Source organism: Symphalangus syndactylus, chromosome 3, assembly GCF_028878055.3.
Source record: "Symphalangus syndactylus isolate Jambi chromosome 3, NHGRI_mSymSyn1-v2.1_pri, whole genome shotgun sequence".
Taxonomy (NCBI): domain Eukaryota; kingdom Metazoa; phylum Chordata; class Mammalia; order Primates; family Hylobatidae; genus Symphalangus; species Symphalangus syndactylus.
In genome coordinates this window covers 48728011-48745603 of record NC_072425.2, presented here as the reverse complement: position 1 = coordinate 48745603, position 17593 = coordinate 48728011, and the positions used below count along the sequence as shown (strand labels likewise).

Here is a 17593-nt window from a genome sequence, read left to right as displayed (position 1 = left end):
TAAATTCTTAGTACTGGAATTGGATAGCAGGTAGAGCTGGATTTAGGGGATTACTTTTTGATAACTGGAGTTAAATTACCCCATATCCCCACAAGTGGTGTATAAGAATGTCTGTTTCCACCTTTTCATTTGCACTAGGTATTAGCAAACATAAATTTATGACTACCTGAGAGATTTAAAATTTTTATTTTGCTTGATTTACATTTCTTTATGAGTGAAGCTGTAGCATTTCAGATGTTTAAAAGCTATTTTTAAATCTAATTCTTGTTTTTAGTCATAGTTCTTCATTAATAGTCCTTAACAATATATCCTGGAATCTAATTTTTTGTTCATTATATATTTTGAAAATATTTCTTCCTCACGTAGAGTCAGCTTTGAATTTATTGATTTTTAAAAAATGTTTATGTAGTTACATGTATTGGTCTGTATAGTTTCTGGGTTTTATGTTTGCCTAGAAAAGCCTTTTGTACTCTAAATTTATAAATACATTCACTCATGATTCTTTTATAATATGTGTGATTTTATTTTATACCTTTATATCTTTGTTTCAGCTAGAATTTATTTTGCTGTAGGTGTCTAGTAATCCAATTTTATTTTCCTCAGTTGGTTAGCCAGTTATCTTAATGTCATTTGTTGAATAAGCCCGCTTTTCCACAGTGATTTGAAGGGCCACTTTGGTGTAAAATTAAACTCATTTCTATTTCTAGACATATTATTCTGTCCTAATTATTTGTTCATTTCTCTTCCAGTGCTAAACAGTTTTAATTATTTTAGCTTTATAATGTAATTTATTATTTGGTAGTTGCTCCTCAAGTTTTCTCAACTTAAGAAAAATAAATTTTCTCAAATTTCTCCTCAAAACCTATTGATATATTAGTTGATATTGTGTTGAATTTATAGTTAACTTTGCTTATCGTTTCCATTCTTATATTTCTTATTTACTTCTCTTTTTTAATTGCAAGAGTTGATATTTATTGATCTGGTTTGTAACTTTGTTTTAATAGAATATCAAGTTTTGGCATAATGCCAAACTTTGGTACTTCATATAGTACTTAGAAAATAGAAGGTGTTCAATTGATGAGTGAATTAATAATTGAAACCACACATGTCAGTGCTAAGTTAGGACTAATAATGTATGTTTAGAGGACAGTGACAGTAGAGTTGAAACAAAGGTTCCTCATGGGAAGAAGTGTGGTATCAAAATGAAAAATAAATTACACCTTTACAGAAAAATTACAGAATGTAAAATTGGAATCTTTGCTAGAAAACTCAAAGTACTAAAAAAAAATGTTTTGTATTTATCTCTACAATCTTAACTCTCTCAAAAATACCCAACATAGTTAATTAATTTGTTTAATGCCAAAACTTGATATTCTATCAAAAATTAGGCTGTTTTTATACAAAGGACTTGGAAGAGCCCTTGACTACAGTGGATTCTAAACTGAAATTTCTATATATTAAGTAACTGCAGCATACTGAAGGAAAAAATGATCAGCTATACACACAGTAGGGTGTAAATTAATTATGTTGGGTATTTTTGAGAGAGTTAAGGTTGTAGCGATAAATACAAGACTTTTTGTAGACCTTTGAATTTTCTAGCAAAGATTCCAATTTTATGTTCTGTAATTTTTCTGTAAAGGTATAATTTATTTTTCATTTTAATATCACACTTCTTCCCATGTGGAACCTTTGTTTCAACTCTACTGTAATCTGTCACTGTCCTCTGAACATATATTATTATTCCTAATTTAGCATTGACATGTATGGTTTCATGTATTCATTCATCAGTTGAACACCTTCTATTTTCTAGGTACTATGTGAAGTACTGAAGTTACAGTGGTAAATAAAGTTACACATCTCAAGGACATAGACTTTTTGATTGAAGGTGCTAACAGGATATGTCATGGTAGTTAAGAGTTTTAGAATTAGGCCGACCTGGGTTCAAATACTTACTTTGCTGCTTAATATCAGTATGACCTTGAGTGTGTTACTTAATATCCCTGCACCTCAGTTTCCTCATCTGTATTTCTGGGTAAAGTCCCTGAATTAATTTCTGTAAACTACTTCTGAAGGCTTTGGCACACAGTAAGTGCTCAATAATTGTTATGTTATTATTAATACTATTACTACGTCTGCCACAAAAATTATCACACATTAATCTTTGAGTATCTCATCACAGTCCACACCACATCATTCTTCTATGCCGTAGTTCTTGAGGAATCAGATTTGATAGAAAACTCCTTAATAATTGAGCAAGATTTATTGAAAGATATAAATAATTCAGTATTCTCTAGTTGCACTATTTAACCTAGCTTCTGTTAATTTTAATATGTAAGCAAATGAATTTTAATTTTATTTGTGTTAATTTTATATTCAGTTTTATAAAATTGTATTTTAGCTTCAGAATAAGAATTATCACCCTTCCCCCATATCTACAGCAATACCACTCTGAACACACCACATCTCGTCTGATCTTGGAAGCTAAGCAGGGTCGGACCTGGTTAGTACTTGGATTAGAGGAATAGCTCCCAGAGTTGCTTTGTGTGTAGTGACTTAGCAGTTGGACACTGCTTTCCATTTTATTGTTTTGGCATCATTTGCTTAAAAAAGACTTACTAAATGAAATATTATTTATTGGATTGTAGGAAATGCTAAGTTCTTATATACTTTCCCTGGACTCTGCATAATAGCATAACTCAGTTCTCTGACATCTTTCACTACCAAAATGAGTTTTTGAACCAGTGTTTCACCTTTCATAATTTTGAAGACCAGTGTTTGTAAGAAATATCAAAAATTATGTTGCCACCTTAATTTTTAAACATCTTCTGGAATCTTAGGGCTGATTCCGGGACTTTAGATTCATTGGCACCTTTGATGAATGGCCTCTCAAGTGGAAAACTACTAAGAGTGCTCAGATGCAGTTTGCACCTAACATTGTCATCTCGTAATATACAAAAAAATCAAAGGGAGACACTGTAATTGGACTTAGTACTTGGAGGCCTAATTTCATATTTGAAAGTCAAAAATGGAAATCATAGGATTAACCTTTGTCCAAAGGACAGACATACTTGAGATGAATCAAGTATAAGAAGTACTTACATATGCTTGATGATGGCTTGGGAAAAAGGAACTCTCACATTCAGCATGTTGATTTTTTTTCTTTTTCTTCTTTCTCTTTCCAAAACACAGTCACAAATTTGACTTTTTAGAGTCGACAAAAGGCCTAGATTAAATGTTTCACAGAAAACAGGGCAGAATTTAGAGCAGTATTGTATTATTTCTTGGTTAAACTGAATTTTTTCAGTATGTTTCATTGGTTCATTTCTATCAAGTAGATCAAGTATAAAACTTCAGAAAATAATCGTACTGGTAACCCTATTAAACATAACAGGATAGGAATAGTGGTAACAGGGAGAAATAAAAACATTAAAAAGTTAAAATGGTTGATGACAGCAGGATTCTGGGTTAGTACAGGAAAGGTACATGAATGTGAGGAATAACCAGAGATATGTTGGTAATCCTCAGAGGGACTGATTTGGTAGGCATTATTAGGGCACAAGTCCCATTTACCTGAGTTTCAAGAGAGAACAGGAGGAGAGTTAAGCATTGATAACTCTTGAGGATCTTTGCTATAGGGAGAGTAGAGTAATGAGGTAATAGAGACAGATGTTGGGTTAAGGAAAAGAGGTTTTTTAAAATTTTTGTTTTTTGGATTTTTTTTAACCCTCGGAAATATTCTAACATGCTTTTCCGTAGGTGATGTGGTTCATTAAAATGGAAAAGTTAATCAGGTAGGGGAGATTGGGGGCAGTTTCTGCAGCATTGACTTTAGGTTGGCAAGAAGGAATGGGAGCCACTGTATGAGGGGTTGTTTTTGGAGAAGAACATGAACAGTGTACCCATGGCAACAGATGGGAGGGCAAAATATATGGAAATGAATATACATAGGTTATTGATACGATACTGAGAGAAGTTCATCCAGGAAGTTTTCTTGTGATTGCTTCAATTTTCTAGTTCTTTAATTGAGAGTATCTGAGAGAGGGGGAGAGGAAATGGACTAGGAAAATGCAAAAGGAAAAAGAGCTCCAGGAGACCATATATTTCAAGAACACGTGGCCTGCTTGTGTATGTACGTTACCCACTTGGCCCTTGAGGCTATTATTGGGATCCAGATTTTATTCTTTTCTCTCTTTTGGAAAGTTACTTCTCTCTCATTTCTCAATGCCTTTTTGGTAGGGGGAAACAGAAAACACGTGTTTCTTTGAGCAAGGTTAGGTGTCTGTCTTGTCCTGATAAAAAGCTAATTAAACAGCAAAGTATTTTTTGAGAATCTTCAATGTGCAGATATAGCTAATCACTCAGTTGTATTTATTGTTACTAATTAAATGTCAAAATTAAGGAAGAGGACTGTTGATATTGATATTGTGGATTTCACTTTGGGATTCGTTTAAAAAACAGCAAAATTTTTTTATTCTGGTTTTAGATGTTCTTAATAGTTGCTCCTCTTTCTGTCCTCTACAACTGGAAGGATGAATTGGACACCTGGGGATATTTCAGAGTCACTATTTTACATGGAAACAGAAAAGATAATGAATTAATTCGTGTAAAGCAGAGGAAATGTGAAATTGCTCTAACAACTTATGAAACACTGCGCTTATGCCTGGATGAACTTAACAGGTAATGGGAATAATAGGAATGATTGTATTAATAGTCTGCTTACATCCCTTTATATTAAGATTTTTTTTTTTGAGACAGAATCTTGCTTTTGTGTTTTTAATAGAGACAGAGTTTCACCACGTTGCCCAGGCTGGTCTTGAACTCCTGAGCTCAGGCAGTCCACCCACCTCAGCCTCCCAAAGTGCTAGGATTACAGGTGTGAGCCACTGTGCCCAGCCTATATTGTGATTTTTTAAAAAGGAATAATGATTATTCCTTTGCTTGATTTAATTTCATTTTAGAATTATTGAGATATTTAGTTCATAACTTATTCTCTGAGAAGGAAAAACCTGCATCAGGTTTTCTAGAATTTCTTATTCTATTTCTTACATTGAATACAGGATACTTCTTCAAACATTGATTGTTAAAGAATGATAAGACTTGTCCTAAATCTCATGTACAGCCTTTTATGCAGACACTGCCTCTGAACTAGGTCAGTAATTTTCATGAATTATTTCAATTATGGGAGTCTCTTGTGAATATAGAGGGGCAAAAACTACACACACACACACACACACGCACACACACACACACACACAGAACCACTGTACCATAGAGTGTGAGAAAAAAGTGGCCAAGAGGTAACACCAGTGAGATAAGCAGGGAAAATATTATAGAGTATTGGAAGGTACTTTGAGGGTTTTGGTCTTTATCCCGAGAGCAATAGAGTGCCCCCTACAGTGTTGTCAACAGATTACTGATAGGATAAAAATGATCAGATTTGCACTTTGTAAATACCTTAGCCGCTGTGTGTGCAGATAGAGGAGAGCCAAGTTGAATGGAGAAAGACCAGTTAAGAGGCTTGTTATGTGCTGAATTGTGTCGCTTCTCCTCAAACCCCCTTCCACAATTTAAATGTTCAGGTCTCAACCCCAGCACCTCAGAATGTAACTGTGTTTAGAGACAGATCTCTTTGATTAAGTTTTAAAGAGGTGATTAAAACTGAGGCTGATTGGGTGGGGCCTGGGTCCAGTATGACTGCTATCCTTATAGGAAGAGAAAGAGACACCAAGGACACACACACACCACAGAGGAAGGGACTTGTGGGGACACAGCAAGAAGGCAGTCATCTGCAAGCCAAGGGGAGAGGCCTCAGGAGAAACCAAATTTGCTGACACCTTGCTCTTGAAATTCGAGCTTCCAGGATTGTGAGGAAATAAATTTTGGTTGTTTTAAGCCATCCAGTGTGTGGTATTGTATTTTGGTAGCCCTAGCAAACCAATACAAGGCTTTTATAGTAGTGTGGTCATGGGACCATGGTAGTGAGGTCTGAACTCTTCATAGTTGTTCCAGCAGTAGGCTGGGCCTTGGTAAAATCATTAGTTTCCATCTGCTTGTAGCCTAGATTTCTCTCTACAGGGATACAATTTATACCTTTTAGGTGAAGATTAAAGCGTGGCATTAGAAACAGTTATCTAGTTAATCTTTAAAATGTTTAGACATTATAGTTATATTCAATTTGAACTACTGCTAATGAAGGAGTTAATGATATTCCCCGAAAGTCAACCGAAGTTTAGAAAATTAGGTAATTTTTTTAAGGTGATGCTTTCACATCAGCATTAAAATGATTTAGTATAGGATAAAAATGATGAACAATTGATAGTTGCCTCAAATTTTATAAGCACACACAAAAAAAAGAGTAAAATATCACTAATTAGCTATGTGGCTTTGGGTAAATTGGCCCATCTGGAAAATGACAGAGGATGAATTAAATCAGTCTTTGTGAAAACTAGCCCCTCAAGCTCAGCTGGAGAGTTGTATTAAAATCAACTTTAATGAGAGTTAATTTGTATAGAATAATTATGCCATTTCAGGAATACAATTTGATGAATCTTGACCAGGGATTGGTAAACTTTTTCTGTAAAGGGCCAGATACTAAATATTTTAGGCTTTTGGGCCACATATAGTCTCGGTTGCATATTCTTTTTTATTTTTATGACCCTTTAAAATGTAAAGACTACTCTTAGCTTGCTGACCATACAAAAGTGGCCACGGGCTGGATTTGGCCATGGGCAGTAGTATACTGACTCATAGTTTTGACAAATGAGTGCAATCAGTATCCCAAACAAGGTAAAAACTATTTTTATCATCCCAGGACTTTTCTCTTACCTCTTTACAGTGGCTTTTCCTCAACCCTCACCTTGGGCAACTACTGATTTTAATTTCTGCCACTTATAGGTGAGTTTAAGCTGTTACAGAGCATGTCAATGGTATTATGCAGGAAGCACCCTTTCGTGTGTGTCGCATCTTTTGTTCAGCATGTTTTTTGAGATTCATTCACGTTGAGTGTATCAGTGATTGTTCTTTCTTAATGTTGCATTGTATTCCATTTCATCAATATGCACATTTTGTTACCCATCCATTTGAGGATGGATTTTTGGGTTTTTCCAGTTTTGGATTATTATAGATAAAACTTCAAGGGATATTTGTATGTAAGCCTTTTTTGGACATGTGTTTTCATTTCTCTTGGAGTAGAATTTCTGTATCATATGGTTAACTGTAGGTTTAGCTTTAGAAGAAACTGCCAAATCATTTTCCACAATGGTTTTACTCCAGCTAGCAATGTGTGAGAGTTCAGTTGCTTCGTATTCTCAGCAACATTTGGTATTGTCAGTCTTTTTGTTTTAGCTGTTTTAGTAGGTGTGTAGTAGTATCTTGTAGTGTAATTTGCATTTTTCTGATCCATCTGCACTTGGAAAACAGTGTTTATTCTGCAGTTATTGGGTGTAGTGTTTATAAATATCAATAAGACTAGATTGGTTAAGATGTTGCTCAGGTGTTTTCTATCCTTGCTGATTTCCTTTTCAGTTGCTTACAGTATCTGAGAGAGGAGAGTTGAAATCTTCAATTATAATTGTAGATATGTTTATTTCTCCTTTCACTTCTGTCAGCGTTTAATTTAGTATTTTGAAGCTCTTTTATGAGGTGCACATGCATTTATGATTGTTATTTTTTCCTGATGAATTGATCCTTTTATTTTTAAAAAATATATCTATTTCTAATAATATCTCTTATCTTGATGTTTTATCTGATATGAGCATAGCCATATTGTGGTACATTTTAGTAGTTTGTTCCTTTTTATTGCTGATGGTACTGTTATATAGCTATCCCATATTTTGTCCATTCACCAGTTGATGGACATTTGAATTGTTTCCAGTTTTTGACTGTATGAATAATGCTGCTGTCTTATGCTGAGTCTTATGCTTACTGCATGTAAATAGCTTTTCATGTTTTTATTGCAGTATATCTGTTCTTAATATTTGGAGTGAGTCTCCAAATATTGCTTTTTCATCCATTCGGATAATCTTTGCCTTTTATTTGGGTATTTAGACCATTCACTTTGAATATAATTATTGGTAAAGTTGGATATAGAGCTACCATTTTTGTCAGGTCTGGGATTTAATTTTATAAATCAAACTTGTAAGCTAATAAATTAGCCTGTTACTATTTCATGGATCCTGACAGAAGACTAATCTGAGGCATGGAGAGGTTAAATAATTTTTCTAGGCCTTCACAACTAAGTCAGTGGCGGACTTGAGGATTGAACCTTGACCATCTAATGCCAGACCTCAGGTTTGGTTTTGTTTTGCTTTTGAGACAGAGTCTTGCTCTGTTGCCCAGGCTGGAGTGCAGTGGTGCTATCACAGCTCACTGTACCCTCAGTCTCCCACCTCAGCCTTCCAAGTAACTAGGACTACAGGCATGTGCCACCATGCCTGGAAAATGTTTTTATTTTTTGTAGAGACAGAGTCTCCCTGTGTTGCCCAGGTTGATCTCAAACTTTTGGACTCAAGTGATCCTTCCACCTCGGCCTCCCAAAGTGCTGGGATTACAGGTGGGAGCCACCATGCCTGGCCAGACCCTAGGTTTTTAACCAATATACTGTACCACCCCAAAAGATGTTTTGCAATTAGATAAATGTAGTAAATTCTTCTATCATAGCATCAGTCATATTTTAATTATTTCTTACCTGTCTGTCCCCTTAGACTGTAAGCTCTTTGGTGTAGGAGATTTTTACCTTTAATTTCTGTATCTCAGTACTTTTAGCACATAAGAGTTGCCAAATAAATGTTTTTTAGGTGACTGTTTTTTCTGATTGTTATAAATATTGTTATAAATATTAAACAAGAATTCTGAAGTAGAATTATGTAACTATAAATCATATATTTATAAGATTAGAGGAATGTTTATGATTTTATATTTAGTTGTATTTATTTGTTCAAATGCCTTTATTTTGTTTGTGTTTGGCAAATATTTAAAATAATTAATATTTTACCTGAGCAAATATTAAGTTGTTTTTGTGAGGATAGTGCTCTTTGCATTTATCACAGATACTCCGCGGAGGGGATGAACGTGCTATGTAACGTGAGTGAGCTATAGTTTTTTTCTTATTGCTGTTATATTTTTTACTTCATTTCAGTTTTTATCAGTTAAGTATGTATATGATTTAAAGAGCCAAACATGATAAAAGGCTTTTAGTGAAAAACTGCAGTTCACTGTCCCCCAATTACCTTTACCTCAACTCTTACTGATCTTCATAGTCTTTACTTCCTTATTGCTAAATAACATGTTTATGCTGCAACTTTGCAATTTTTCTTTAGTTTTCAGCATCATCTATTGATTTCTTCTTAAGGAAAATTAGGATTTTTGCCCTTCTCTTGCCCGCTTTAGGATGACCTGGCCCATCTACTTTGTGCAGTGGGAGGTTTCTTAAACAGACTATTGAGCATTTACATGACTCCAGTTTCCAGAGGCATCTGGAGCCACCAATTCTTAACTTTTCAAGAATGTGTAAATCATATGAATTAGATTGCTTCTTGGCTTTTTCCACTATTGGCATAGGACACTGTAGTCTCTGCTTTTGTCAGCCATCTTGTCCATGTTCTTTTCAGCTTCTAGAATTTTTGCTATTTTTCTCCTGTCTTTGTTCTTGAGGCTTCTAGCTTTTTTCAGCTTTATATTAAGAAAATGATGAAACCTGTAGAAAAGTTAAAATAACAGTACATGTGCATCCATCCATATTCTCACTATCGAGATTCCAACAGTTGTGTGTGTATGTATGTATGTATATACATTCAAATGTTGGCAAAATGTAAGTTAATGTATGTAAATGTGTGTATGTCTATGTCTTTGTGTACGGTAGTGGTAATGAGTCATTTCAGCAAGTTGCATAAAACATGACATCCTTATCCCTAAGTATTTTAGCATGGATTTCCTAAAACTAGTGATACTTCTTGTCGTACCACATTATCATTGTCACACACAAGAATATTAATAGCAATTAAAATTTCCTCAGTTATTCTCAAAACATCTTTAATATCTAACGTTTATAAAGCAGGATTCAATAAAGGTTCAGGTGATGAATTTGGTTAAGTCTGTTTATTCTTCTAATCTACATCCTTTTTCCAACTTGTATTTTTTAATTATATGACTTTTTGAGAGGACCAGGCCAGTTAGTTGTTTTAGGATATCTCACATATTAGGTTTGTCTGATTACTTTCTCAAGATATATTCATCTGTCATCTGTATTTTAGTAAAGTGGTTTTGGCCCAAAGGCTTAAATAGATTCAGATTAAACATTTTTGGCAAGAATGCTTCATAAATGATGCTGTGGACTTCATATTGCATCACTTCAGGAAGTACCTAATGTCAGGTTGTTTGACTGTCAGTGATGCCAAGTTTGTCCCACAGGTTAAGAAGGTTACCATCATCAGATCTCTCCATTGTAAAGATATGTTTCTCCCTTTATAATGATGAAATAATCTGTGGAGTGATACTTTGCCACCATTTAAATATTCTGGTATCCCTCAATCCTTTTACTTAGTAGTATTAGCACATACAAATTATTCTTGTCTGAATCAGTTACTTTTATTAGGTTTGGCAAAATATTTTTCTAATTTTATTATTTCTTTTCTACACATTAATTACCGGTATTCTCCTGTAAAGGAAAGCTTTCTCCATTAATTAGGAATTAACCACAGTTTTGCTTTTAAAAAAGCAAGGTGAATGCTTGATTCTTTTGCTTTAATGACCAATTTTTGGAGTAAGAAGTTAGCATAATGGTCATCTACAGTGGTGGCAAAGTTTCTTACCCCCTTCGCTTGCTTGCTCGCTTGCTTGCTTTCTCTCTTTCTTTCTGAATATTGCTATGGACTTGAGGATTATTGAAGTATAGTTGACATAAAATGTACCCTTGTAAGTTAGAATGATTTTTAGTAAATTTTAAAAGTTGTGCTATTACCGCAATCTAGTTGTAGAACATTTCCATCACCTCAGAAAGTTATTTGTCTATAGTCAGTCCCTGCTCCCATCTCCGGTACCTGGCAACTACTGATCTGCTTTCTCTTTTATAGATTCGCCTTAACTGGATATTTCATATAAATGGAGCCATTCTGTAAAGTCTTTGGTGTCTGGCTTCTTTCACTTAACATAATGTTTTTGAAGTTCATCCATATTGTGCCCCATTTCAGTAGTTTGTTCCTTTTTATTGCTGAATGGTACTATTATACAGCTATCCTGTATTTTGTCCATTCACCAGTTGATGGACATTTAATTGTTTCCAGTTTATGGCTATACAAATTTGCTGCTGTGAACATTCACATACCAGTCTTTGCACCTAAGTTTTCATTTTTCTTGGATAGATACCTAGGAATGGAATTGTGAGGTCCTATGCTAAGTATATGTTTAACTTTTTAAGAAACTGCCAACTGTTTTAGAACAGTCGCTGTGCTTTTCCAAAAGCAGTGTATGAGGATTCTAGTTTCTGCACATCCTTACCAACACTTGATATTGTTAATCATTTTTATCATAGCCATTCTAGTGGGTGTGTTGTGGTATTTCATGTTTTAATTTGCAGTTCTCTAATAACTAATGATGCTGAGAATTTTTTAATGTGCTTATTTGACATCTATATCTTCAAATAGACATTTGGTGTCTATTAGAATCTTTTGCTCATGTTTTAATTGGGTTGTTTTAAATTTTGTTGAGTTATAATAATTTTTTTTTTTGAGACGGAGTCTTGCTGTGTCACCAGGCTGGAGTGCAGTGGCGCAATCTGAGCTCACTGCAACCTCCGACTCCCTGGTTCAAGTGATTCTCCTGCCTCAGCCTCCTGAGGAGCTGGGACTACAGGCACACGCCACCGTGCCCAGCTAATTTTTGTATTTTTAGTAGAGACGAGATTTCACCATGTTGGCCAAGATGGTCTTGATCTTCTGACCTCGTGATCCACCCGCCTTGGCCTCCCAAAGTGCTGGGATTACAAGCATGAGCCACTGTGCCTGGCTGAGTTGTAGTAATTCTTTATATATTCTTTATATATTATATACAAGTCCTGTATCAGATTATGATTTGCAAATATTTTTGCCTAGTCTGTAGCATGTCTTTTTATTTTCTTAATGGTGTCATTGGAAGAGCAAAAGTTTTTAACTTTGATGAAGTCCAGCTTATCATGCTATTTTTAATTGACTATAAGTTTTGTGTCATATCTAAGAAATACGTGCCTAATCCAGAGTCACAAATTTTTTTTCCCATTTTTTAAAAGTTTGAGTTCATATTTAGGTCTGTGATCTGTTTTTAGTTAATTTTCATTTGTGGTGTGAAGTAAGTGTCTAAATTCATTTTTTTCATAGAACTCCTGGATTTTTGTTTATTCAGTATTTTATTTTCAATTGTAGTCAATATTCATAACAATGCTCAAATATTCCAATTAGGCTGGCGTCTCTATTCTTTGGACATATTCGCATTTGTCTTTAGATACATCTGTGCTTTTCGGCTGTTCAGTGTTTCCCCCAACATATGCCTGAAATCAGCTGTTTCTCCATTTTTCCTTGAGGCCCTCATTCCTTTCAGTGAAGAGACCACTATGGGTGCTCATTGCTACTGGGGTAACAATCAACTCTAAACTTTCTTAGTGGACAGGGCTATGGAATACAGCTTTTAAAAATCATGAGTTTATATTGATATTTTTCATTCAGAAAAATATTGCAATAAAACATTGCAAGTTTTATTTCTTTTATATTTGTTTTTCTGGTTTGTTACTTTAAAAAATTCCTTTATTGTCATTTCAGTGATGTTTAAATGAAATTTTTCTTTTTACCATCATTAAAGAATGTCTATACCCTTTCTTTTCTACGCATTTTATTTTTGTGGACGGTCCAAGGCTGTGACCATTTAACTAAGTGGGTAAGAATCCAATGGAGTCATCAAAGAGTAAAAAAGGAAAAAAATAATTCCAAAACTTGGATAGAGAAAGCTACTGTCTAAAATTGTAAGGACTAAGAAAGGACGTTTTCTCAACCTCACCTTCTTTTTTCTTACTTTATAGTTTGGAATGGTCCGCTGTCATTGTGGATGAAGCTCATAGAATCAAGAATCCAAAAGCTAGAGTAACAGAAGTTATGAAAGCTTTGAAATGTAGTGTCCGCATTGGCCTCACTGGAACCATCCTTCAGAACAACACGAAGGAACTGTGGTGTGTTATGGACTGGTGAGGGAAAACACTTTTTAAAAAATTGTTTAATAGTTCTTCAGCTGAATACCGTCTTGTTTGCTAATCATTAGTTTCCAAACAAACAAAACAGTTATTTGTCTGGTTTTAGATGTGTTTGATCTCAGATGTGGTATACAGAGTAGAGAGTCCCATGAAAACCAGTCTTTATGTATATTACTCTTGGTCCCTGAAGTAAATATACATGTTCACTGCCAGTTTCATCCTCATATTATAGTTATAACCTGAAACTGTCATAAAGAAAGAACATTCTGTTTTCTTGGCTTTTGTTTTTTTACCATTGATAATCAAGTAATGTAGTATATCTCTTAGAAGCAAGAAGTTAGTGTTTTTAGATAATAAAGCCCTTACATTTTTCTTATTGTCTTTATAAAGGGCTGTGCCAGGCCTTTTAGGGAGCAGGACCTACTTCAAGAAGCAGTTTTCTGACCCAGTAGAACAAGGTCAGAGACACACGGCAACAAAGAGAGAACTAGCCACTGGCCGAAAGGCCATGCAAAGACTTGCCAAAAAGATGTCTGGCTGGTTTCTCAGGCGCACCAAGACTCTTATCAAGGATCAGTTGCCTAAGAAGGAAGACCGGGTAAGAACCGCATTTGTGTATATTATTAATTTGTGGTCATATTTTTTTTTCCCCTTTCTAAGAAAAAGTCTTATCGCCTGTGGTATTTTGTAAATACAGTTTTTTGCCTTTTATTCTGTATGGAAAAAAGTCGTTACGTGCAGAATTTCAGAAACCATTGATTGAGCTCAGTTGTTTTCCTTACTGACTTTATTAACCTGTTAGCTAACAGGTTTATTATTAGTATACATTAAACTCATTTCTCATCAAAATTTTTTTTTTTTTTGAGACAGAGTCTGGCTCTGTCACCCAGGCTGGAGTGCAGTGGCGCGATCTCGGCTCACTGCAACCTCCACCTCCTGAGTTCAAGCGATTCTCCAGCCTCAGCCTCCCAAGTAACTGGGATTACAGATGTGCACCACCACGCCTGGCTAATTTTTTTGTATTTTTAGTAGAGACAGGGTTTCGCCATGTTGTCTAGGCTGGTTTCGAACTCCTGACCTCAGGTGATCCACCTGCCTTGGTCTCCCAAAGTACTGGAATTACAGGCGTGAGCCACTGTGCCTGGCCTCATCAAAACTTTTGATGCATTTTTTCCCCAGTGAAGAAGGAAGAGCTCTCTGCAGTGTGTTTTCTGTTCACACTTTGTCCTTCCTATACTGTGTACTGTCCACCACACAGTGTATTCTTTGGTACCTTAATTCTAGCTGTAGGACCAAAGTGGTTAAGAGCTTTTTAAAAAATATATAGGTTTGTTTTTTGTAGAATGCTATTTGCAGTTACACAACTAACCTAACTTTTAGAATTTGTAGGAAAACTACATTGTTAAATTGTTTAAGAAAATATGAGGAGTGGACTTCAGGAGGATTTTAAAAAAATATAGTAGTCTTTTATAGTTCTTAATCTTGTGTTTCTTCTAGCTTGGGCAATGGAATAAAGGTTCTATAGATTACTATGGAACTAAACCTAATTAATGTTGTCCCAAATAAGGGCAATCCTATGAAATGCCCTCTAATTTTAGTGTATCCTCTCGATTGTTTCTTTAAAAAGATAGATTTGAAAGGAAAATATGATATTGATATGCAAGTTGGGGAAATAGATACATCTGACTTTTGATATTTATCTAAAGCAAATATTGTTACTAAATTGAGATACTTCATGAACTCTCACTTTTAAAAATGTTTTATGCAACTTCATATATGTGATTTAGCTATCTGTCTAGTAGGAACAATACAAAAGTGTAAGAAAAGAATTGTTCATAGAGGTTTAGAGCTTGGGCTCTGAAATCAAATACTATTTGATTAGAGTATTTGTGACTTGGAGCTCCTCTGCTTAGAGTTCTGTGACTTGGAGCAATTTGTGAGGCCCTGGAACCTGGGTTTCTTCCTCTGTTAAATGGTAGTGATGATAATAGCACCTGCCTCACGTGGTTACTCTGAAATGCATGACACATAAGAAATATTGAGTAATTGGTACTATGTTTAATAATAATAAATAACTCAAGATACCTTCGTACTTCAATCATTGACCACCATCTTCTGTATTCTCTTTTTTTCTTATATGTACTTTTATATTTAAGGTTGGGGTCAGGCTGTACTAAATATTTTATATAAACATTTTTTAAAAATCCAGCATTGGGAGGGGGCAGGCCGGATGTGTGCTGCCCTGCATCCTTCTTCAGTCTGATTTGGGTCTTTAAAAAATAAAAGATAAAAATAGCTTCCAAAAGAGTTGTGGTCATCCTGGCTAAAGGAGCAGAGGAAATGGAGGCAGTCAGCCCTGTAGACATGAGACAAGCTGAGATTAAGGTCACCATTGCAGGTCTGGCTGGAAAAGACCCAGTACAGTGTAGCTGTGATGTTGTTATTTGTCCTGATGTCAGTCTCGAAGATGCAAAAAAGAGGGACCAAATGACATGATGTTTCCAACAGGAGGTAATCTGGGCGCACAGATTTTATTTGAGTCTGCTGCCTTGAGAGAGATACTGAAGGAACAAGAAAATGAGAAGGGCCTCATAGCTACCATTTATGCAGGTCCTGCGGGTCTGTTGGCTCATGAAATAGGTTTTGGAAGTAAAGTTACAACATACCTACTTGCTAAAGACAAAATGATGAATGGAAGTCATTACAGCTACTCTGAGAATTGTGTGGAAAAGGACTGCCTGATTTTTACAAGTCGGGGGGCCCTAGGACTGGCTTCGCATCTAGTCTTGGGATTGTTGAGGCCTAAGAGCCAAAGAGGTGGTGGCTCAAGTGAAGGCTCCACTTGTTCTTAAAGACTAGAGCAGAAAAATGTGACCATCAGTTAGAGAAATAAGCCATTTGGAATCCATTCTGATTGTGTTTTTTAAAAACAGAAAAATGGTACATTAATATGCTCAGAAGCCATCATCATTCCTGCTGTTGTGAAGTGACAACACACAGAGATTTCTCAACCTACAAATTGTGTCTATTTTTTTTTTTTTTAAGACGTAGTCTCACTCTGTCACCCAGGCTGGAGTGCAGTGGCATGATCTTGGCTCACTGCAGGCTCCGCCTCCCTGGGTTAAAGAGATCATTCTGCCTCAGCCTCCCGAGTAGCTGGGACTACAGGTGCATGCCACCATGCCTGGTTAATTTTTGTATTTGTAGTAGAGACAGGGTTTCACCATCTTGGCCAGGCTGGTCTTGAACTCCTGACCTCGTGATCTGCCTGCCTCCCAAAGTGCTTGGATTACACGCTTGAGCCACCACACCTGGCCTGTGTCTACATTTCTGAGCCTGTTTACAGAATAAACAGGGCATTTAGAAAAAAAAAATTAGCATTGTTTTATGGAGACATTACTGTATTTGCTTGTATGCACCTTTGCCTATTTATTGCCAATAATCTGTTGTAGTGATATAAGCATATAAATATTTACAAATATTTATATATTTCTATTTTACAAATAAAAAAATGTCACTGCTTTGTCCCTGAAGTCAGGAAGTGCCTTGCCAGTAAAGGACTACCTTTTAAAGTTCTTTTGATATTGGATAATCCTTGTGGCCACCCAGAACCCCATGAGTTCAACACCAAAGGCATCAAAGTGGTCTACTTGCCCCCAAACACAACATGTCTAATTCAGCTTCTAGATCAGAGGGTCATAAGGACCTTTAAGGCTTATTACACCTGGTTCTCTATGGAAAGGATTGTCAGTGCTACGGAGAGGAACCCTGATAGAACATCATGAATGTCTGGAAGGATTACACCGTTTGAAGGTACCGTCGTTGTTATAGAAAAAGCCATGAAAGCCATCATTCCTGGAATAGTAAGTTCCTGCTGGAGAAAACTGTGTCCAGATGTTGTGCATGACTTTACAGGATTTATGACAGAGCCAATCAAATAAATCATGAGAGGCAAAAAAGGTGAAGGATTTCAAGAGATGGATCTTGGAGAAATTCAAGAGTTAATTTAAAGAAATTCAGGACACCACACCAGAGGAATTCATCGAAGATGACTTGATGCAAATAAGTGCTTTCAAACCAGTGCCTGACGATGAGGAACAAGACGTAGAAAAAGCAGTGCCAGAAAACAAATTGACATTGAATAATGTGGCAGAGGGGCTCTGCTTATTTGAGACTGCTTTTGACTTCTTTTATGACATGGACCTTTCTATGATATGGGCGCTGAAACTAAAGCAAATGGTGGAAGAAGGACTGGCACCATATAGAAACATTTTTTAGAGAAATGAAAAGCAGAAATGTCAGACAGAAATTACGACATGTTCCTGTAAAGTTACACCGAGTGTGCCTGCCTCTCCTGCCTCCCTTGACTTCCTTTTCACTTCC

General features: G+C 35.7%; 1 protein-coding gene and 1 pseudogene across 16 annotated transcripts in view; both read left to right on the top strand.

The window, feature by feature from the left end:
* ERCC6L2 (ERCC excision repair 6 like 2) overlaps positions 1 to 17593 on the top strand; it is a 183474-nt gene that overhangs the window by 48823 nt on the left and 117058 nt on the right. For 15 of the 16 annotated variants that reach the window (XR_010120208.1, XR_008656593.2, XM_055271819.2 and 12 more), the window contains 3 exons: positions 4484 to 4677; positions 13043 to 13204; positions 13601 to 13808. Coding sequence is in view for 14 of the 16 variants with exons in the window: in XM_055271819.2 (XP_055127794.1) it covers positions 4484 to 4677; positions 13043 to 13204; positions 13601 to 13808 (564 nt within the window). In the remaining 2 variants the exon portion in view is untranslated. The remainder of the gene's footprint in view (positions 1 to 4483; positions 4678 to 13042; positions 13205 to 13600; positions 13809 to 17593) is intronic. The other variant, XM_063636887.1, reaches the window with a different exon arrangement.
* LOC129478248 (Parkinson disease protein 7 homolog) lies at positions 15494 to 16584 on the top strand (annotated as a pseudogene).